Source organism: Balaenoptera borealis (genome assembly GCF_965194805.1).
Source record: "Balaenoptera borealis genome assembly, chromosome: 11".
Taxonomy (NCBI): Eukaryota; Metazoa; Chordata; class Mammalia; order Artiodactyla; family Balaenopteridae; genus Balaenoptera; species Balaenoptera borealis.
The window spans coordinates 13727710-13748289 of record NC_138868.1 but is presented as its reverse complement, the minus strand read 5'-3'; the positions used below and the strand labels follow the sequence as shown (position 1 = coordinate 13748289).

The 20580-nt window shown below is 46.4% G+C and overlaps 4 protein-coding genes across 25 annotated transcripts in view; 2 read left to right on the top strand and 2 right to left on the bottom strand.

Moving 5' to 3' along the window:
* Nucleotides 1–356, bottom strand: part of CELF1 (CUGBP Elav-like family member 1) — an 80235-nt gene extending 79879 nt beyond the window's left edge. For 7 of the 18 annotated variants that reach the window (XM_082341162.1, XM_082341163.1, XM_082341156.1 and 4 more), the window contains exon 1: nucleotides 196–354. The gene's annotated coding sequence lies outside the window, so the exon portion shown is untranslated. Of the gene's footprint in view, nucleotides 1–195 lie in introns of all 18 variants that reach the window. The other 11 variants (XM_082341168.1, XM_082341167.1, XM_082341170.1 and 8 more) reach the window with 6 other exon arrangements.
* A 5848-nt stretch (nucleotides 357–6204) lies between these two features.
* Nucleotides 6205–10685, top strand: PTPMT1 (protein tyrosine phosphatase mitochondrial 1). The gene is made up of 4 exons (XM_082341294.1): nucleotides 6205–6771; nucleotides 6873–6953; nucleotides 8909–9100; nucleotides 10400–10685. Exons 1-4 carry the CDS (start codon nucleotides 6376–6378, stop codon nucleotides 10556–10558), a joined length of 828 nt encoding a protein of 275 aa, XP_082197420.1. The 5' UTR covers nucleotides 6205–6375; the 3' UTR covers nucleotides 10559–10685.
* Nucleotides 10686–11101: 416 nt separating this feature from the next.
* Nucleotides 11102–15815, bottom strand: KBTBD4 (kelch repeat and BTB domain containing 4; the record flags this gene model as incomplete). 4 transcript variants are annotated; one of them, XM_082341190.1, is made up of 4 exons in its annotated part: nucleotides 11102–12702; nucleotides 13150–13256; nucleotides 14124–14744; nucleotides 15641–15815. In XM_082341190.1, the coding sequence occupies 4 exons, from the start codon at nucleotides 15813–15815 to the stop codon at nucleotides 11842–11844; spliced, it is 1764 nt and encodes a 587-aa protein (XP_082197316.1). In that variant the 3' UTR covers nucleotides 11102–11841. The 4 variants fall into 4 exon arrangements, with proteins under 4 accessions (XP_082197316.1, XP_082197318.1, XP_082197319.1 ...); XM_082341192.1 differs by having other exon boundaries at nucleotides 14124–14946; nucleotides 15641–15742; XM_082341193.1 differs by having other exon boundaries at nucleotides 15537–15699.
* Nucleotides 15753–20580, top strand: NDUFS3 (NADH:ubiquinone oxidoreductase core subunit S3). 2 transcript variants are annotated; one of them, XM_082341296.1, is made up of 7 exons: nucleotides 15753–15892; nucleotides 15998–16066; nucleotides 17214–17311; nucleotides 17650–17799; nucleotides 18698–18823; nucleotides 18956–19075; nucleotides 20329–20580. In XM_082341296.1, exons 1-7 carry the CDS (start codon nucleotides 15814–15816, stop codon nucleotides 20494–20496), a joined length of 810 nt encoding a protein of 269 aa, XP_082197422.1. In that variant the 5' UTR covers nucleotides 15753–15813; the 3' UTR covers nucleotides 20497–20580. The 2 variants fall into 2 exon arrangements, with proteins under 2 accessions (XP_082197422.1, XP_082197423.1); XM_082341297.1 differs by having other exon boundaries at nucleotides 15755–15892; nucleotides 16001–16066.

Below are 20580 nucleotides of genomic sequence, written 5' to 3'. Positions count from 1 at the left end.
GACTCCGACACAAGGCAGGAGATCGCTAACCTGTCTCCGAGGCGCGGGGAACCAGGAACGGGCGCGCCCGGAGGGCCCTGTGACCCGCGGCCGCCCGGACCGGACCCGCCCCGCGGCGCCTCCCTCCTGCCCCTTTCCCTCCCTCGCTCCCTCCCTCCCACCCGCGGCCCGTTATCCAGCCGCCGCCGCACTCACCAGCGGCTGCACCTGAGCCCGCCGCTGCCTCAGCTGCTGCCTGCTCCTTCGCAGCCGCCGCCGCCGCCGCCGCCGCCTCCTCACTGCTGAGGCCGAGTCCCGGGGGAGCCTCCGCGTCCCGCCGCCGCTGCCGCCCGAGCAGAACACTCCAAAATGGCGGCACTTCCGGCACCTACCACCGGCGGGGAGGGCCGACGAGGAGGGGGAGGGCGGCTTGAGGGAACGTACCACAGTGGTGCGGCCGGCAGCGCCGATCCGAGCGGAGCAGTGCTCAGGGGCGGGTCGAGCGCCCGGCGCTGCAGCGCCCCCTCGGGCTGGGGAGTGGAGAAGCAGCTCCGCAGGAGCCCCCGGGGCCTCGGGCGGAACCCTCAGCTCAAGGAGCGGCAAGGGCACATCTCTTTGTCTCGGAGCTCTGCTGGAGGAAGACCCCCGGCCTGAGACCCTGAAGTTCTCGGCTCTCCACAGGAGTTCTGGATGAACTAGTGGGCAAGGACCTCTGCTTGGCACTGAATATGCGCATAATAAAATATTTGATGAATGAACGAATGAGTGAATGGGATGGTGCTTGGCCAGCGCTGGGCACATGACACACCCTCCTTTCTACCCCAGCAGATAAGCAACAGGATCCAGGCCTTCCTTCTCTGATGAGATGTGGAATGTGAGTGTATTGCAAGCTTTCAGAGTTAGGGGAATGCTTTCTAACGGCATGATCAGCTGTGTGAACTCACAACCTTGCAAAAATCCTTGCAGCGCCCGGAAGCTCATAAGGGTTCTGTTAAGAGACTGATGTTCCAGCCCTAACCTGCTTCTCCCCCAACTAAAAAAAAAAAAAAAAAAAAAATCAATAACCCAGGTTAGGTCCCTGAAGACCTCCTTCAGAGTGACCCAGGAATCCCAGGGTCTAGGTGGAATGCAAACAGTACAATAGTTCATTCCTTCGTTCATTCGTTTGTTTAAAAGGTCATTTATTCCGCAAGTTCTACACCTTGTGGGACAATAAAATGCAGATAGAGAAAGAAAACTTAGTTCAGGGACTTTTTGGCCCCAGACATGCAAATAACTCATGGGTTTGCAAATGATTTCTCTGTAACATCTGGCTTCCCAGAGCAAATAATTCTTCTACCCGCAAATACTGATTATACCCAACCTTACTGCAAAAAAATAAGTGGACTCCCAAGCAGAAGCCTCAAAGGCTTTCCCATGTGTTGGAAGCACCTCTTTCTCCCGTGGGGGAAAAAAAAACTAACCACAGTGTTTCTGGTACCATATAAATCTGAACAATTAGCCCCTAAATTGTACACTATCATATTCCTTAGTTGTACTGTGTAGTTTATCATTTTATATACATTTGTAATACTGATATATGATCTTGTTCTTGTTAATAGTTTTATGTGTAATTTACTGAAAACATCTTACATTTATAGACCATTATAGCTTATAGAATGTTGTCACATACGTTACCACAATTAATTTTATATTTGTCTCCCAGCTGCTGTAGATTGTAGAAACCTTTTAAGCAGAGAATCTGTCCCGTTCCTTTTTGTGCCATAGATTCATCCAGATATCCATGTGGTTCACCTCCTCACCTCCTTCAGGTCTTGACTTAAATGTCACCTTCTCAGCTGGGCCTTCCCTGACCACCCTATTTAAAATTACACACACATACATCTGTGTTTCCAGTCCCCCTTTGCCACTTTGTTTATTTTTTTTTTAACATCTTTATTGGAGTATAATTGCTTTACAATGGTGTGTTAGTTTCTGCTTTATAACAAAGTGAGTCAGTTATACATATACATACGTTCCCATATCTCTTCCCTCTTGCGTCTCCCTCCCTCCCACCTTCCCTATGCCACTTTGTTTCTATCCAAAGCACTTATCACCATCTAACATAGTATATTTTGTACTTCATATTTTACATATTTTATTTGTAGTCTTCCCACACCAGAAGGTAAACTCTATGGGGATAGGGATCTTGTCTGTTTTATATCCTCCGAGCCTAAAATAATGCCATGTAGGTGCTCAATAAATACCGTGTTTTTTTTTTTAATTTGATTTCCATATATTGTGAAATGATTACCACAATAAGTTTAATTAACATTATCTCATACAGATACTTTTTTTCCTTGTGATGAGAATCTCAAGATCTACTGTTAACAACTTTCAAATATATCGTAAAGCTATGTTAACTATGGTCATCATGTCGTACATTACATCCCTAGTACTTATTTATCTTATAACAATAAGTTTGTACCTTTTGACCACCTTCATCCAACTCCCCAATTCATCAATAAATATTGTTGAATTAATGAATAGACATATCTTGGTGCTGAGTATGAAAAAAGAGAATGAATTGTTTAGCATTCAGAAACTTCCTGCAACCTACCATGAGCTAAATGAGAGCGGGGACCACACCTGTCTTGTTATCCTCTTGTCTCTCCAATGCTTTTCACAGTGTCCAGCTCAACAGATATTTCTCAAAGGGCGACCAGTAACTTTCCCCATTTTACCTGCCCCTTGACTTAGGGCCACTCCTTGCAGGGCGCTAGTGTCATTCTTGCATATAGTTACCAAGGAAGGCCAGAGTCCATTACCCCAGAGTTGGGTGGAAGAACAATTACATGAAGAACACACATTCTTCTAACTTCAAAGGGCTTCCCAATATAGACAAAACACTAAACAGTCCAAATACAAAAAAGCCTGATGTGAGATATAAATGAGTATAAAAAGCTCCCTGCTTCATTTTTTGCCTTCCAAATTGATTAAGATTTGTTTTTAAAAATGTTAACAAGGGTTCGGGGAAGCAAGCCTTTTCCAAGTGCTGGTGGGAGTAAAATTCAGATAGTCTGGCTGGAGGAATTTGAAAGTTTACATATCTTTCTAGGAGCTTTGCTTAAGAAAATAATCAGGATAAGAGCAGAGATGTACTAGTACTTCCCTGGCGGTCCAGTGGTTAACACTTGGACGCTCCCAATGCAGGGGGCATGGGTTCCAACCCTGATCGGGGAACTAAGATCCCACACACCACACCATGCAGCAAAAAAAAAAAAAAAAAGCAGAGATGTACTGATGTATCATGGATCATAACATTGTTGGAATAGCATAAAATCTGATACAAAAGCATAAAATCTGATACAAAAATATACACTCGATATACTTCATCAAGTATATCATATACTTAATAAAGTATATGATGTAGCCATAGCCTAGAATATTATATATATTTTCAAATAATGATACAGAAAAATATTTAATTGTGGGCAAATGTTCATGACACATGCTTAGTGAATAAAGCAGGTAACAAATTAACAGGTACAGAACGATCCCATTTTTGTTAGAGAATGTGTTTGTTGAAAGAGACAAAACCCAGAAAGAATATTTATTAAAATATTAACAGTGCATCCTCATCATCACTTGGTATTATCAGTCCTTTAATTTCAGTCATTCTGGTAGAAGTGGAGTAATACTTTACTGTGGTTTAAATTTCTGTTTCCAGACTTCCCCGGTGGCGCAGTGGTTAAGAATCCGCCTGCCAAGGCAGGGGACACGGGTTTGAGCCCGGGTCCGGGAAAATCCCACATGCCGCGGAGCAACTAAGCCCATGCGCCACAACTACTGAGTCTGTGCTCTAGAGCCCGCGAGTCACAACTACTGAGCCTGCCTGCCACAACTACTGAAGCCCGCACACCTACAGCTCCTGCTCTGCAACAAGAGAAGCCACCGGAAAGAGAAGCCTGTGCACTGCAATGAAGAGTAGCCCCCACTCACCGCAACTAGACAAAGCCGGAGTGCAGCCACAAAGACCCAATGCAGCCAAAAATAAATACATAAATAAATTTATATAAAAAAATACTCTTAAAAAAAAATCTGTATTTCGGAAAAGTGGGTTTGGGGGGTGAGGAAGGAACTTTTCAGGTTATATACTTTAAATAAAGCAAAAACTGTAAATTATCTTTTGACACAGTAATTCCACTTTTAGGAACCTATCCTAATATAGTAATTCTAAATATAGAAAATACAGAAAAAAATCCCATGCTAGAAATGTTTTATAACAAAAATTTGGAAATATCCTGTATGTCTAATAATAGAATGATCACATTATGGTATACTAATTAGGTTTATTATAAATGACAAATACAATGTAGCAATATTGAAAGTGCATATGGGGACTTCCCTGGTGGTCCAGTGGTTAAGACTCCATGCTCCCAATGCAGGGGGCCCCAGTTCGACCCCTGGTTAGGGAACTAGATCCCGCATGCCGCAACTAAAGACCCGGCGCAGCCAAGTAAATAAATAAATAAATAAATATTAAAAAAAAAAAGAAAAGAAAGTGCTTATGGCACATTTAGTGGGAAAAAAATCGTGATACAAAACTTTATCAAAATGACATGAATGACTTTTTTAAATGGTACACATAAATCACATAGCATTATCATATGGCCCCAAAATTCCACTCTTAGATAGATATCCAAGAAAAATGAAAACATAAGTTCACACAAAAACTTGTATATGAATGTTCACAGGGGCATTATTCAAGATTACCAAAAAGTGGAAACAACCCAAATGCCTATCAACTGATAAACGGAGAAACAAAATGTGGTATATCCATACAATGAAATATTATTTGGCAATAAAAAGAAATACAGTACTGATATTGCTATACCATGGGTGAATCTTATAAACATTATGCTAAGTGAAAGAAGCCAGACACAAAGGACACATATTATATGATTCCATTTATTTGAAATGTCCAAAACAGGCAAATCTATAGAAACAGAAAGTAAATTAATGGGTACCTAGGCCTGGTGGGTTGAGGGGAAATGGGGAGTGACTACTAATTGGTATGGGGTTTCTTTGGGGGATATGAAAATATTCTAAAACTGATTGTGATGATGGTTGCACAACTCTGCAAATATACTAAAAACCATTGAACTGTACACTTTAAATGGATGAATTGTATGGTATGTGAATTATATCTCAATAAAGCTGTTATAAAAAAAATTTTAATGGTACACATGGAAAAGAAAACTGGAAGAAAAAACAAATGTATTTGAGGTGGTGGGATTATGCTACTTTCCTGTATTTTCCAGTTGTTATGAATATGTATTATTTTTATAAGGAGATAAACCTTTTTAAAAAGCACAAGGGGCTTCCCTGGTGGCGCAGTGGTTGAGAATCTGCCTGCCAATGCAGGGGACACGGGTTCGAGCCCTGGTCTGGGAAGATCCCACATGCCGCGGAGCAACTAGGCCCGTGAGCCACAATTACTGAGCCTGCGCGTCTGGAGCCTGTGCTCCGCAACAAGAGAGGCCGCGATAGTGAGAGGCCCGCGCACCGCGATGAAGAGTGGCCCCCGCTTGCCGCAACTGGAGAAAGCGCTCGCACAGAAACGAAGACCCAACACAGCCATAAATAAATATATAAATAAATAAAAAATTTTTAAAAAGCACAAGATGCACGTTTCAGAGTACTATTTAAATATAAATAATCAGCATTACAACTATTCCTCTCGCCTATTTGCAGGTTGTGGGTTTTATATTTAAGTTTATCAAAATATGTTTAATATTAATATATTTTCATAAATAGTGTAGATATCATTATATATATATATATATTTCACTACACACACACACACACACTGATTGCAGTTTGTGCAGGAGGAGGGAGCCGTGAATTCAGGCAGATGGGGGATGTGTTGGGAAGGAAGGGCCAGATGAACCCAGGTCCCCTGTTTGTCCAGGATCAGGGCCTCTCCACCAAGCTTCTCTACTTAAAAGCTCAAAGTCCCTTCCACTCTCCCCTTCAGGGCTCCCCCTACCAGAGAGTCTCCTTGTCACGTCTCCCCTTTGGTGGGGTCACACCCTCACCTGGGATAACAGTCCCCTCCCTCTAGCCGGTAGCTGGGGAAGGTGTCACAGGCCCACTGGCCACTGGCCAGGGCCCCGCCTCCCTCGGTCGGGGTCAGAGTTTCACACTCAGGGGTCAGAGACCTCCTCACCTGGAGTCACAGCCCCCTCCCTCGGGAGGGGGGGGGGTCAATGGCACAGGCAGCGGTCACAGTTTCACACGCGGCAGACTCACAACCTTGGACCGAGGACGCGCCCTCCCTCGTCAGGGGTCCCAGTTTCCTGCCCGGGAAGCCCTGGTCCCTCCCCCGAGGCCGGCGGCCCCTCCTCCCGTGACATGGTGCCGGTCCCACTGGGCCCAGGCTCTCCCGAAGTGTCCCTGGGGGCCGGGCCCGAGGTCTCGGCGCTCAACAGGCCCGCGCCGGCCGTATCGCCTTCGCTGGAGGCCGCGGACGACTCGCAGTCCTCGGCCTCGTCGCTCTTCTGGCCCTCCTCGCGGCCGCCCCCCGCGAGCCCGGGAGTGGGCAGGTCTTCGCTGCGCCGGGCCGGGTGGGGCAGGATGGCGGCCGGCACGTTGCTGGAGGCCGGCCTGGCCCGGGTGCTCTTCTACCCGACGCTGCTGTACACACTGTTCCGCGGGAAGATGCCGGGCCCGGCGCACCGCGACTGGTACAACCGTATCGACAACACGGTGCTGCTGGGCGCGCTGCCGCTGCGGAACATGACTCGCCGGGTGAGCCGGGCCGGGAGGCCGGGCCGCGCCGGGGCTGGGAGCCAGGCGAGCGCCGCCCGGGCCTCGGCGGACCTTTCTGAGCCCCCTCTTTGCCTCGGCAGTTGGTACAGGACGAGAACGTGCGAGGGCTGATCACCATGAACGAGGAGTATGAGACGAGGTTCCTGTGCAACTCCCCAAAGGTGAGGCTCCAGGGTCCGTGGGCAGAGCTGGGGCCGAGGCGCCCTGCCGGCCTCGCCCACCACCCAGGGCCTGGCGAGCCGGAGGAGGTTGGGGGAGGGGGTGCTGTAGGTGACCTTGCCGCAGAGACAGGCGTCCCAGGCTTTTTTGCCTCCTCAGGAGGAGGATCTGGTCCTCTAAGCTTAAATGGCTGCTGCTGGGGGTAGAAACTAATTGTGAAATAAAAACTGATGTGAAAGGCATTTAAAAGTAGAGTTGACAAACTTTGATTATTCCTTTGTGCACAAATGTATTCTTAATTTCGGTAATTCAAATCAGTAACCAGAACTGAAAGGCAACTTTTCTGTGGCTTGCTTTCATTCATTTGACACTTACTAAGCACTAAGTATGGATCAGACACTGTTAGATATTCAAGATGAAGGCCCTATAAACTGTAAAAAGAAAAGCTACGGCCAATCCCTGGTAAATTTATCATAAAACAACCCATTGCAAAAACTGCATAGGGTTCATTTGGTTTTGATTTGAGGGAATTTTATTTATATGTCAGAGATGATAGTGGAACTCCAAAGCACTGTCACAAATAAAGTTCAGGCCTAAAACATAATTTTCATTAGATGTGAATGCTTATTTGTGGAACTGTTCATAATGGTTATTAGATGTTGCCCTATCTTTATAGTGTTTGACTTCTATTAGCACTGCACAATTATCTTTCTTGTTTACTGTACTGATAGGGCCTAATGAACATTGCAGTTATTTCAACTGTAGATTTTTTTGAAATCTTAAAAAAACTGTGACTCACATTTAAAATATATTGATCAGTGATGGCATACATTTTTAAAGAATGGGTAACAGTTCCTTGGATTTCCCACAGTATTTTGCCACAAGACCTCAGGAGTTATTAGCCAAAATGGTGAATGTTCCTTAATGTGGTCCGTCCTGTGGAGCAAGTCACAGAAAGTGCTTGTCTCTGGGTGTGAGGCAACTGACATTTGTAAGCAGCTATCTTATCCCACTAGCCTAGAGAAAAGAAATCTCCAAGGCAGTGGTTCTCACATTTTAATATGCCTAAGAATTACCTGGCAGTCTTGTTAAACTAGCAGATTCCTAGGTACAACCCCCAGAGATTCTGACTCAGGAACTTTAGGGTGGGGTCCCAGGAATCTGAACATTTAGCAAGCTCCCTAGGTGTTTCTGATGTAATTGACGTATAAGCCCCATGCTGCCAGATTTTGCTGTTTTTTGTTAATTTCATGAGCTATATAAAATATTGACCCTCGTTCAGAGTCATAAGTTTCTGGTTTGCTAAAATGATTAATATCAAGAGTAGCTGGAGCCTACCTGAAGTCTTAAGGCAAAATAAAAAATAAAGTTGCCCAGTTTGCCAGAGGCCTTATTTCTCCTGTTTATTCTTTTCTTCCTCCTAAGTGATAATATTGCACTAACAAAAGTAGGTGCATTATTTTAATTTTAAAATAACTCTATTTTCTACCACATACCCTCTCAAAAAAAGTGGTAAAAAAGAGGAGGCTTATGGACAGAGAAACAGAAAGTTCTTGCAAAACGTACTAGTCCAGCCTTGCAGCTGGATCATGCAAAACTAGTTACACAGCTTTTGTAGATGAATTTTATACAGCTCGTATTTTGTAGCTAAAGATTCAAATACTTTAGCTTTGGTACTAAAGCTACTAATGGTACTTTAAGAACACTTTAAATCTTGGACATAATCCTAACTCAGTAGCATTGCTGTTGTGTGATGAAAGACCAGCCATGTAGGTCAGCCATTTTAAAGACATTTCTGAAAGAAGTTTCTTTTTAGGCAAACAGTAAACAGTATATTCACATTGTAGTAAACCGTGAAGCTTCCTTGTTGTTTTGCTGCCTCTTGGGAGCCCATCTTCCTACCATTCACATCAGGCTTTTTTCATTTTCTTTTCTATGCTGGTGGACCTCGTTCCAGGAGTGGAAGAATGTAGGAGTCGAGCAGCTGCGGCTCAGCACGATCGACATGACTGGAGTCCCAACCTTGGCTAACCTCCAGAAAGGAGTCCAGTTTGCTCTCAAGTACCAGTCGCTAGGCCAGTCTGTCTACGTGCATTGTAAGGCTGGGCGTTCCAGAAGTGCCACTATGGTGGCAGCATATCTGATTCAGGTAGAAAATGTCTTTCTGGACCGGTCCCCTTTACAGCAGATCTCCAGTCTACTGGCAGACCTTGCTAGGAGCCATGCTCCCAATTTCAGGCTGTTGGGAGGTGGAAAGCACCTGAACTTTGCAGACAGGCTGACCTCTGGCTTCGTCACCGGCCAGCTGTGTGACCTTAGGCAAAAGTGGCTTCCCCTCTCCATTGCTCAATTTCCTCAAACTAAATGTGTTGTGAAGCTTGAATGAGAAAGTATGTCAAGCACTGACCTAGAACAAGCACTCAAAAAGTGGAGTTGCAAAGGATGCTACTACCAGCAAAAAGCTAGAAACACTTGTTATAAACGTCAGGAAATCTAGTTCTGTAGATAATAGTGCTGATCACTTACAGCTCTATAGGACTCACGTTTCTTTAAGTATTTCAGAGTAAAGTTCTGGACATTAATTTCTAGAAACAGTGGCTCCAACAGAATTTTGCCTATCAATTTGTTATGATCGGCAGGTGGGATGCTTTTAACAACATTTAGAAGCCAGTACTGTAGTCCATCCTTTCCTGTTACAAACCCCCGGCTCATTTTTGTTACCTGTGAGGCCCCTGCAGAGCATTTACTAAGTAATGTAGATAGTTTAAGGAAAAAGGAAATGTAAAGATAAACAGCCTGGCCTTGTGTTACTGTGGACTGGTGAATATATGATTTAACAATACTAAAGCTTTGGTCATTAGGACTCTGTTTTGCTGGAAACTGGGTGTCAGGAGATATTTTGGGCAAAGTGAGAACTGAACCAGCAGGCTAAAAATCAATACTTTCTTGGTTCTATTGAGTTCTAAACCAGTAAGTATCCTGAGGACACAAAGATAGCCCTCCTAGTTAAATTTTAAAAGTACTCTTTTCTAGACATGGTGACAAGTTGCATAAAAACATCGACTGTGTACTCTTTCCAGGAAACTCTTGTAACCAACAGCCTAGCTCAGAGAGGACATCTAGTAGGCCTAGGCCCGCTTGAATTTAGGATCTCAGCTTCACGTGTTCAACCTTCTAGTTCCAGGGTTTGGCAGAATAAAAATTAGATAGACTGATTTGTGTCCCCCCCCTCGCCTCCCCCAGCCTATTGCATAGAATTGTGGGACTTTGATTGAAGGGGTTAAAGTGCTCTCCCACTTATAATATGTGGGGCATGGCTTCTAACTCCCCGCAAAGTGGAATTTTTTAAAAAATGAAATTCTGAGAGCCCTTTAGCACTTGTTATTGGGTCAAGGACACCTTAACACCTGGTCCTTTCTTTCTCTGATTTCCCAACCCTGCACTTCAGGTGTACAACTGGACTCCAGAGGAGGCCGTAAGAGCCATCACCAAGATCCGGTCACACATCTACATCAGACCTGGCCAGCTGGAAGTTCTCAAAGAGTTCCACAAGGTGATCACTGCAGGAGCAGCAAAGAATGAGACTTGTCACACGTCACAGACGTGAAGTACATGGATTAGAAAGAACTCAGGACAACCCTGGCTTGCTACAGAATGAAAATGTTTAACAGGACCAAAGGGGCTTAAGCCCAAACTTGACATAATAGAAATGTGCTAAGTAATGGTTAATTTCACTCCCTGTGTCTTGTTTCATTTTCTTGAAATAACACTGTTGTGTGACTAGGAAGATTTAGTGTGGCTTCTATTCATGGGGCCTGGGGATATGGGACAGGGATAAGGGTTTATTTCCAAAGGTCAAAGAAATCTGTCGTGCACCTGATGTTGTGCCTAATGATATTTACCCCCATAACTCAAAGACGTTTAACACTAGGAAAAGAGAAGAGAAATACTCAGCTATGGCTCTTTGCCACTGTCAGAATCCTAATTCACTGGCCCTCTGGGGCTCTCCTCACTTTTGGAGCAGTCATCCTGTATGCAGACAAGCAAGTATGGGATTCAATCAGTATTGTGACTGACTTAGAAATGTGTGGGTATGTAATTAGTTTCCCTTAGGAAGTCACCGCTTCAGAATTCAAAACAGACACACATATCCCTTCAAAAACTTTTATTTGTATGAACAGTTCCTAGCTCTTGGCTTAGCTTAGAGCTTTTAAAAGAGTAGAGACCTTATATATTTGAGTTTGAAAAAAGTTTCTGTGATTAATCAGAAATAATCCTTTCTACTTCTTTCTGGCTTACTCCTTGGAATAAGCCAAAAATAAAACCAAAGTATACATTTCTTGACAGACAGATGAAAAACAACAGACAAACGTCCTGAATTCTAGGGTAGACTCTTGCTGGTGAAGGACACCTTCAGCTTAGTCCATTCTCCCAGCCAAAGCCTGAAGGAGAACTCTAACACCTAATTCTTCGTGGAAAAATGACCAATTAGCCACTTAACAGGCTATGGAAAAAAAGGAAGACTGGGCATCTTTCCTTCTGTCCCGGGATCAGGGGTGCTTCTATTTAACACTGATCAGGTAAAGAGGGGAGGCTGTGCCTAAGGGCGGAGAAGAGGCTTGCTCTACATGCTCTGTAGGGAGGCACAGGATTACAAGGGGATGGAGAACAGGCTGGCCTACTCTCAGTTCAAGCAGCCAGCTGAGAAGCAGCAGTCTAAAAAGCCCCAAACGGAACACCCTTATGAGTTCAAGGGTTTAGGCGCTGCCTTTCTAACATGTGCCAAAAAATAACATAGTACCTGAATGGGGGCCTCCGGGACTTTGAGTTTGGATGGGTAGGTGCTGGAGAAAGGGAGGGCAAAACTCAGCTGCTCTTCCCCTCACAGCCTTAGGCCAACACAAACTGCAAATTGGTAAGCAGCACCTTAATGCCTCTAGTGACAGTTACAGCTGAAGTGGCAGGATCAAGCTTGTAGGTGTTGGCATCCCCCTTTTTATATCGGTCCCGAAAAACATAGATGCTCCCATTACAGCTGGCGATCTTCCAGAGGGATGGGGCAGAGCTCCAGGCCTCAGGAAGGCAAAGCCGGGTAAAGCTGTCTAGCAGGGGATTGTAGCACACCAGGGAGTCCCCTTCAGCCACGATGAACACCAGATCCTTATGCACAGCTGCGTGCATGCGGCCAGCGAAGGGCAGCACATAGGGTTTCACGTGACACTTGTCTGTCTCTGTGTCAAAGCACTGGATGAGTCGAGACGGTTTGGTAAAGAAGTCCAGGTCATTCTCCTCCCCCCCTAGTAAGTAGATGATCCCATTGAGGTTGGCACCAGCGGCCCCTGACACAGCCACCTCTAACTGGGTTGTCTCAGTCCAGACGTTATCACCTACCCGATAATAGATAACTGCATTGGAGAGGGTATCCTGCAGTGTCTTGCCACCCAGTGAATATATGGCATCTTTCCCAGGCACAGACACCAGGGTGTGCTGGAGTCGGTCACGGGGCAAAGGCGCACACCATTCCCAGTCCACAGTGGCATTGTTGCACTTCCACATGCGCCGTGGGATGGACCCTCCCACCACGTACAAGTCTCCGCCATGCTTGCAGGCTGCAGTGATCTGGTGGCACAAGCTGTTCTGGCCACTTACACTGATGGAGTCATCTTCTGCACAATGTAAGGACACAGCCAACGAGTGGGTACGAGATGACTCTTTCCCAATCAGGTAAATGTGTACATTCTCCCCAATTTCCTATTGGTGAAATTAAAGGTATAAATGGTATCTATCAGTTCTAGGCTAAGGCTCACTTGAGACACATATCCTTAAGGTCCTAGACCACACACTTGTACCTTGCTCTAACCTACTTGGCTCTAGTTACTGTGTGTCATCCTGACTCTCCTCTAATCACTTTCAGGCATCTTACGCTGGAACAGAAAACCTGTTACACTCATTCCAGCTTTTTTTATAACTATCATGAGCTGGTACTTCGGATTACTAATGTAATGATGAGAGTAGTTCTCTCAAGGAGCTTTGGAGCCCAGAGGCTGGTGGCTTCTGGTCTCACACACACATCCTCCTCCGCAGCTCTTATCAGTTTCAAGCCAGAGACTTATTTACCAGCATCAAAGAGGCCAGGCCAATAAATGGCTGGAGTGCATGGATATCATGGTGTCCCAACCCTAAAGATATCTGCCTTACCTTCAAGCTAGTCCTGAGTGACTCTGAAAAAGCCTCTCTTTCTTCTTTATTAAAATTGATCCAGGCTTCTATTGCCTCTGTTGGGTTCTGGGAACGTGGAACTCCATCTGTAAATACCAGAGGAAAGGTATGGTCAATGGCAATCTGACAATCCAAAAGGGAAATTTAGAACAAGTGGCTTTAAAAACGTGAACCTCTTTGTTAGACTACCACCATGTATGTATATGTATGTGTATGAGAAATTAACATAAAATTGCCTTTTTTTCTTGTTTTTTTTTTGGCAGCATCATGTGGCATGCGGGATTTTAGTTCCCCGACCAGGGATCGAACCCGTGCCCCCTGCAGTGGAAGCGTGGAGTCCTAACCACTGGACTGCCAGGGAATTCCCCAAAATTGCCTTGTTTCTTTTAATCAAAATGGATGATTTGATATTCTCCTACTTGCCATGGAAGCAATCTACTAGGCTACAAAACTCACACTTGAAGTATGGTTATACCTCACTTGCGGAGTCAGGATTGTTACCTAAAAGTTGGCAAATCACTTGAGAAGCTTCTTATTTAGGTATCTTGACTCACTGTCAATTTACTTACGTATCTAGTCCCACAAATACCTGCAAAGTACAGAATGGATGAGACCACTTATGCACAAGAGAGATTAGAATATAAATGCAGATAGCTCCTCACTACCTTTTGTGGCTAAGTGCTGCTTTTTTTTTTTCTTTCTAATCCAATATTTGTATATACTGTGAAATGTTGCTTTGTTTTCCTAGCCTCTTCGTCTGGAAGGGACTCTGTCTCTGATATCAGCTACTAAATCTCAACTCACTCTCTCTCAGAAGGTATCTAAATTCTTATCAAGAATAATAATGTAAACTAACACCAGGAAGCCGGAGGGTACCCTTCTCCTAAACTAGAACATTCACTGAACATCATACCGGTGTAGCTGGGTATGATGTTCCCCCTCTCTCAACTTACCAGAGATGATATCAGTGAGCAGATGGTGGGGCAAGTGGAGAAATTCCTCTGTGCTCTGCAGCTGGGCCAGGTGGGCCTTGGCACAGTGCTTGGCAGCAGTGTAGAGCTCAGGATCACTGTGTCGATCTGCCAGCCACATCACCTGAAGGCAGTTGCCCACCTGCACTGTGCGTGCCAAAAACCGAGAACACTCCTCAAAGAGAGATGTCAGCTGATACATGTCTGACACCTCATAAATTTCCTGCAGCTCCTCAGCTCGAAGTTTCACAGTCCCATGGTAGATATAATCAACCAGGAGCTGGAAAACAGACTCGCTGACATCCTGCAGCACAATTACCCGGTTGTGGGCCTCCTTCAGGTTGGAAGTGAACATGGACCGGAAGAAGCAACTCTGAGCTGAGAGGACCAATCGGTGGAGCTGAAACTCCCGGCCTTCCACTGAAATGGTGACATCAGCAAAGAGCTCTTCCTCCAAACACAGTTTCATGATGCCTTGAGCCACGCGGCCTGAGTGTGACCGATCTTTGAAAGTGTAGTTCACAAAGTAGTTCTCATCCATGGATGCTCCAGGCTCCTCTGGTGATTCCATGGTAGTAGCCCACTTCTCTCTCTGCCAGCTGTCTGCAAAACACCACCACCCTGAATAACTTAAGTAATCCATAGCCACAGTCTATGAATCCAATTGTCCAATGCAGGCAGGGAGAAGGGAAAAGTGAGGGCACAGTCGGCCCAGATTAGCCTTAGTCCTGGCCCTGTTAATGACATCTCTGATGTTCTCCTTCAACCAAAGCTGGACTCATTCTCTTGCAGTGACATCACATTCCTAATGAAATAAAAATTTCGTACTCTGGGTGTTTCCCTGAGAAAACACGGAATACTCCTTTTCTTTATGAAACAAAAGGCCTGGTATTTAGGTCAACACATGAAAGCGAGGGATTGGAGGAAGCCTATGATTTTAAAAGCCTGGCAAAAAGCCTTACTAACCAAATAACCATTAGAATAAAACTTGTGAGGCTCGGGGCAGCAGAACCTGACAAAAAGATCCCCATGTCCTTGTGGCCAGGCCCCTCTTTCCCCGCGCAGGGAATCCAGACCTTACAATCTGAGGTTTGTCCCGGGACATCTCTCAGATCCACATTTGCTCTTTTCTGAGCCTCTCCCGGGCACTTCCCCGCTCGTCCTAATGACTCCCCAAGGCTTCCTCCCCCCTAGCACGGGGCCCGAGGAAGCCCACCGCCACGTGCAGTGTTCCCGCTTCACCTGGAGTCGCCTGGGAAACGGTCGCTAGGGAAACCGTTCGTCTCTCCCCCTCCCCCTAGCCTTGCCCGCCGGCCCTCATCAAAAGCTTAGCTCAGGGAGCGGGGGAGGGGTGTGGAATGTGGAACCCAGACCTCTCGCCCCTTCTTCTCTCACCAGTCTGGTTCCTTAGGATCCTTGCCTTCTCTCCAGCCTCTGTCACACCAAGCTAGGGCACGTTCACCTCACGGTTTCCCCACCTGCGGGCTTCGCTTTCTCACCTGCCTTCCCTCCTTTCATTCCGAAGCCCGGAACCCGGAGCCCGGAACCTCTGCTTCCGACTCCGCGTCCGCCCAGAAGAAGATCTGTTGCACACTTCCGCTTCCGGTCCGTGCCCTTGGGGCTCCGTGTCCTACAGGTCTGCCCTCGGCTACCTGGAGTGCATCCAGGGAACATGGCGGCGGCGGCGGCGGCGGCAGCAGCGGCTCGGGGGTGTTGGCTGGGGCTCGTGGGGTCCGCTGCGCTGGCCAGAGGTGAGCAGTGGACAGCCGGCTGAGGCCCGGGGCAGGAACGGCTACACGCCCAGCGCAGGGAGTTCCTCAGGCCTCACCCTGCGCTTCGGTGTCTATCTTCCCATGCAGTGGCCTGGAGACCCTTGGTGCTGTTGCTGCCGGTGAGGAGGGAAAGCACTGCGGCAGACACGCGCCGTGAGTATGTGCGGGTCCGGCCCTTCTCGGGACTACAGGCGGGGGCCCCGTTCATTCCCTTTGTCAGATGTTTGCCCTTGTCCTGGGCTGCCCTCCTCTGCGTTTCCTGGCAAGTCTCAGTTCGTCCTTAGAGAGCTGACTCCAATGGTCCTCACTCTGCAGGCAGAATCGGGCCCTCCCTGTGCCCTTAGGCCTCTCTGTTATGGTCCTGTTGCCCCTTGTCCATTTCCACGATTCCCTTTTTCTCTGATTAAACTGTCAGCTCTTTAAAAGCAGGAAACCTAAACTTTGGGCCTCTGAGTCTTGTTATAATAGTAGCCCACGTTACTTGAATGCTTATTGTGTGCCAGGCACCTTGCTAAGCGATTAATGAATGATTATAGTCTTCACAACAATCTTATGAGGTAGATAGTATTATGCTCTTCTACTGTAGAGCAGGAAATAGTCCAGAGAAGTAACTTGCCCAGGATCACAGCACTAGTAAGTGACAAAGTAGGCCTGCCTGCTGCCAAAGGCAGAGAAAACTTAACAGTTACTCTGCAGCCTATGATGTGTGGTTGCTCAGTGATTTAGTGTTGTATGAATGAGTGTGCGGAGATAAGTTACAGTCAACATAAGCCAAGTGGGAGTCAGGAAACCTGACATCTCCCCCTTTCTGGGCCTCAGTTTCCTCATCTATGTCAAAAAAAAAAAAAAAAGTTTCAACTACATAATCTGTGATGGCTCTTCAGCCCTGAAGTTCTTCGCTGGAGAACCTGCTATGAGCCAGATGCTAAGGAGATAAAGAGAAGCAAAAGTTCTGGTTCTCACGCTTAAAGAGCTTCTAGTGTGGTAAGAGAGCTGAGACATATGCTGCTTTAGCAGAAATGCAGGCATTGTGAAGGAAGAACCATGGAGTAGTTTTGAGAAGAGTCAAACACCCCAGCTGCAGTAATAAGGTGAGGCTTTGTGGACTGTGTAGGTGGCATTTTCCCTATGTTTTCATCACTTCCTGTTCCATGGAAGAGGAAGCTTCCACTTCACCTTTCTCAAGGTTCTGCAGGGAGTCCTGACTGGGAAACAGCACCCCTTACAAGCTTGAGAGACTGAATGCAGGGCTAGCTGCTGCCTTGTACTTTCCTTTCTTAAATATGCCTTCTCCTTCCAGCCACTGTCAGACCACGGAATGATGTGGCCCAGAAGCAGCTCTCAGCTTTTGGAGAGTATGTGGCTGAAATCCTGCCCAAGTATGTCCAACAAGTTCAGGTAATATTCACTACTGTTGTTTGGGTTTGGGTCAAGAAAGAACCATGTTGAGACTTCCCTGTCGGTCCATTGGTTGGGACTTTGCACTTTCGATCCCTGGTTGGGGAACTAAGATCCCACATGCCACGTGGCACGTGGCAAAAAAAAAAAAACAAACAACAGTGAAAGAAAGAACCGTGTTCTCAGGGCACGTGGGAGTGGGCAGCCTGGAATCAAACCACAGATTCCTCCATCCCAACTTGGTCATTTTTCTCTGCCTTAAACCAGGAGACTCCAGCTGAAGTTAGCTGCTCCCTCTGTAGCTTTGTTCCTTCTCCTCTCCTGTTCCATGTCTGCAGGTGTCCTGCTTCAATGAGTTAGAGATCTGTATCCATCCTGATGGAGTCATCCCAGTGCTGACTTTCCTCAGGGATCACACCAATGCACAATTCAAATCCTTGGCTGACTTGACAGCGGTGGATATCCCCACCCGGCAGAACCGTTTTGAGGTCAGTCAGGAGATTTGAGGTTTGGAGAGTAAAGGAGGGAAAGGGGACAGAACAGTTTTACGGTGATAGCTACCTTTGGGAACCATAGCCTCCTTAGTTTCTGTTCAGGTCAAACAATACAACACAGCAGTTAAACCAGGGCCTCAGAATCAGGCAGACCCTGAGTTTGAATTGTAGCTTTGCCATTAGTAGGCTGTGTGGCTTCAAACATTTTCTTTGATTTTTCTGGCTTTAGTTTTCTTATGTGCAAAGTAAGTACAAAAAAAGCGTAAAACCACCCTATCTGATAGGGTGGTTGTGAGGATTAAATGAGATAGTACAGGTAGACTGCTAGCACACAATAAGTTCTCAATACATATAGCTATTGTTATTGTTAGTATGGTCATTTACTTTTTGCCAGATGCTGAGATTGAGAGAGAAATAACACCCAATACCTGCCCTCCAGGAGTCCCCCACACTCTAGTGAGGAAGAAGGACACATAAAACAGTTTACTGTAATAACATAATTCACGGGATGTTATAAGAACACAGGCGAGGCATTTAGCCCTGTCTAGGAGGCTTTTATGAAGGGAGAGAGAAAGTTTGTGCTGAATCTTAATGGATAACTAGGAGACCAGGAATTAGCCCAGTGAGGGAGGGCAGGTCGGGAGGCATCCGGTAGCATGAGCAAAGACAAGCATGCTGACAGGCTGAGCTATAGTGTGGCTTAGGCCTTTGGAAGTAGTTGCGAGTATAGGAGCATCTTGAGGTTTTGAACTTCGGGACAGAAGGCAGGTTCACAGGGTGGAACTTTAACCCACCCTGTATCCTCATTATTATGCTCCCACTCAGGGACTTCTGTACCACACCCCTCAGCCTGTGGTCCTCTTGGTCCACCAGCTCCCTCCATTCTCCCTAGATTGTTTACAACCTGCTCTCTCTGCGTTTCAACTCCCGGATCCGTGTGAAGACCTATACAGATGAGCTGACACCCATTGAGTCTTCTGTGTCTGTGTACAAGGCAGCCAACTGGTATGAGAGGGAGGTGAGTTACTGGACGTGGTGGACCCGCCTCTGGGCCGGAGTTGCAGAACTGATTGAAATTACTGGATACAGTGCAGCCCCTCACCCTGTGTTGGCTGTGATGGCTGGTTGCCTGAGTGCCTCTTTTTTCTAGATTTGGGACATGTTTGGAGTCTTCTTTGCTAACCACCCTGACCTAAGAAGGATCCTAACAGACTATGGTTTTGAGGGACATCCTTTCCGGAAAGACTTCCCCCTGTCTGGCTATGTTGAGGTAGGAGCCTTGGAACTGGGCAGCAGTCTGGGCAGGGAGGACCTGGTAGGGATCCTGGGCAGGAATTATGGCCATTGGATTGCGGTGGCTTAAGAGCATCAGTACTGGATTCCGTCCTAGCTCCACTCTGACACAGTTTTCTCACCTGCAAAATGGGACCAATAATAGTACTTAACAGTAGTAGATTTGCAGAAAACTAATTGATGTATGTTTAAAAGGGGAGTATTGTAAATGTTCAATTGATGTTAGCCATTATTTTAATGACCAAGGCAGACTTGAGGACACAGTTTGTCACCAAGATCTGAAAGTGGAGCATCTTTTTACCCTGCCCTGGATCTCTGAGAAGGCAAGACATTAAATGTTCAGCCCTTGAGAATGGCCAGAGGCAAGGCCAGTAACAATTGCCTATAAGAGCCTTATAAAGAATTTCAGTGCTTTACTTTACCACTGCAACATGTTGCAGGTTATTAGCAGGAAGATGGTTTATTATATACATACACACGTGCTTTTGTAGCAAAGTAACTTTTTAGAAATGTTGAGATAGTGGCAATCCAGCCCATCACTTCACACCCAAATGCTCCTGTTTTCTTAGTGTTTAGCATGGTCCCATTCCCAGCACCCAGTTGTCCTTACCTTATCCAACTGATCTTCCAATAACAAGAAAAGCCATGCCACATTTATTGCCTTGCATCGTGGCAGTGACAGTGCCAAGGCCACAGGGCCTGAACTTGAGTGCTTGCCAGCTTAGGTTTATTCTTTCCAGCCACTAACTTGCTCCCTCATCATGGGCAAATGCTTACCGTCAATTTATAAGAGTGTGTGGAGGGAATTCCCTGGCGGTCCAGTGGTTAGGACTCCACGCTTTCACTGCCACGGGCCGGGGTTCAATCCCTGGTTGGGGAACTAAGATCCTGCAAGCCGCACAGTGCAGCAAAAAAGAAAAAAAAAAAATGTGTGTGGATGGGTGAGCAAAGTCAGTTCTGGTGGAAAAGGAGCTCAGAGCTCATGATGTGGGGATGGTGGGCAGGGGGGCCTGCCTGGGTGATGGCAGGGCATGAGATAGAGGCCATTTTAGACTGTGGTTGGGTTGTGATCTGATGGGTAACACAGATGAGGATGGAGACTTAACAGAGGCTGGGACAGGAGTCAAGGACAGAGAAGTAAAGGGGCTGAGGAAGGCTTTGGGAAAGTGGGCCTCTAGTGGCTGTAACAAGGTCTTCCTCAATGCTCAAGCCTGCCTTTTTCTTCTGCAGTTACGCTATGACGATGAGGTGAAGCGGGTGGTGGCCGAGCCGGTGGAGTTGGCCCAAGAGTTCCGCAAGTTTGATCTGAACAGCCCATGGGAGACGTTCCCTGCCTATCGCCAGCCCCCTGAGAGTCTCAAGCTTGAAGCTGGAGACAAGAAACCCGAAACCAAGTAGTTTCAGGGAAGGCATGTGTATCCTAGAAAGCGCCATATCTATCATTGAGTGTCCCTGTAAATAAAGTCCTACTTAGATTCACCA

Bases quoted from the DNA above. Each gene is read 5' to 3' on its own strand.
- PTPMT1 (XM_082341294.1), top strand. From the start codon at position 6,376: ATGGTGCCGGTCCCACTGGGCCCAGGCTCTCCCGAAGTGTCCCTGGGG. The intron at 6,772-6,872 runs GTGAGCCGGGCC...TTGCCTCGGCAG, and splicing joins TGCGGAACATGACTCGCCGG to TTGGTACAGGACGAGAACGT. The intron at 6,954-8,908 runs GTGAGGCTCCAG...ACCTCGTTCCAG, and splicing joins TCCTGTGCAACTCCCCAAAG to GAGTGGAAGAATGTAGGAGT.
- NDUFS3 (XM_082341296.1), top strand. From the start codon at position 15,814: ATGGCGGCGGCGGCGGCGGCGGCAGCAGCGGCTCGGGGGTGTTGGCTG. The intron at 17,800-18,697 runs GTCAGTCAGGAG...CATTCTCCCTAG, and splicing joins CCCGGCAGAACCGTTTTGAG to ATTGTTTACAACCTGCTCTC. The intron at 18,824-18,955 runs GTGAGTTACTGG...TCTTTTTTCTAG, and splicing joins CCAACTGGTATGAGAGGGAG to ATTTGGGACATGTTTGGAGT.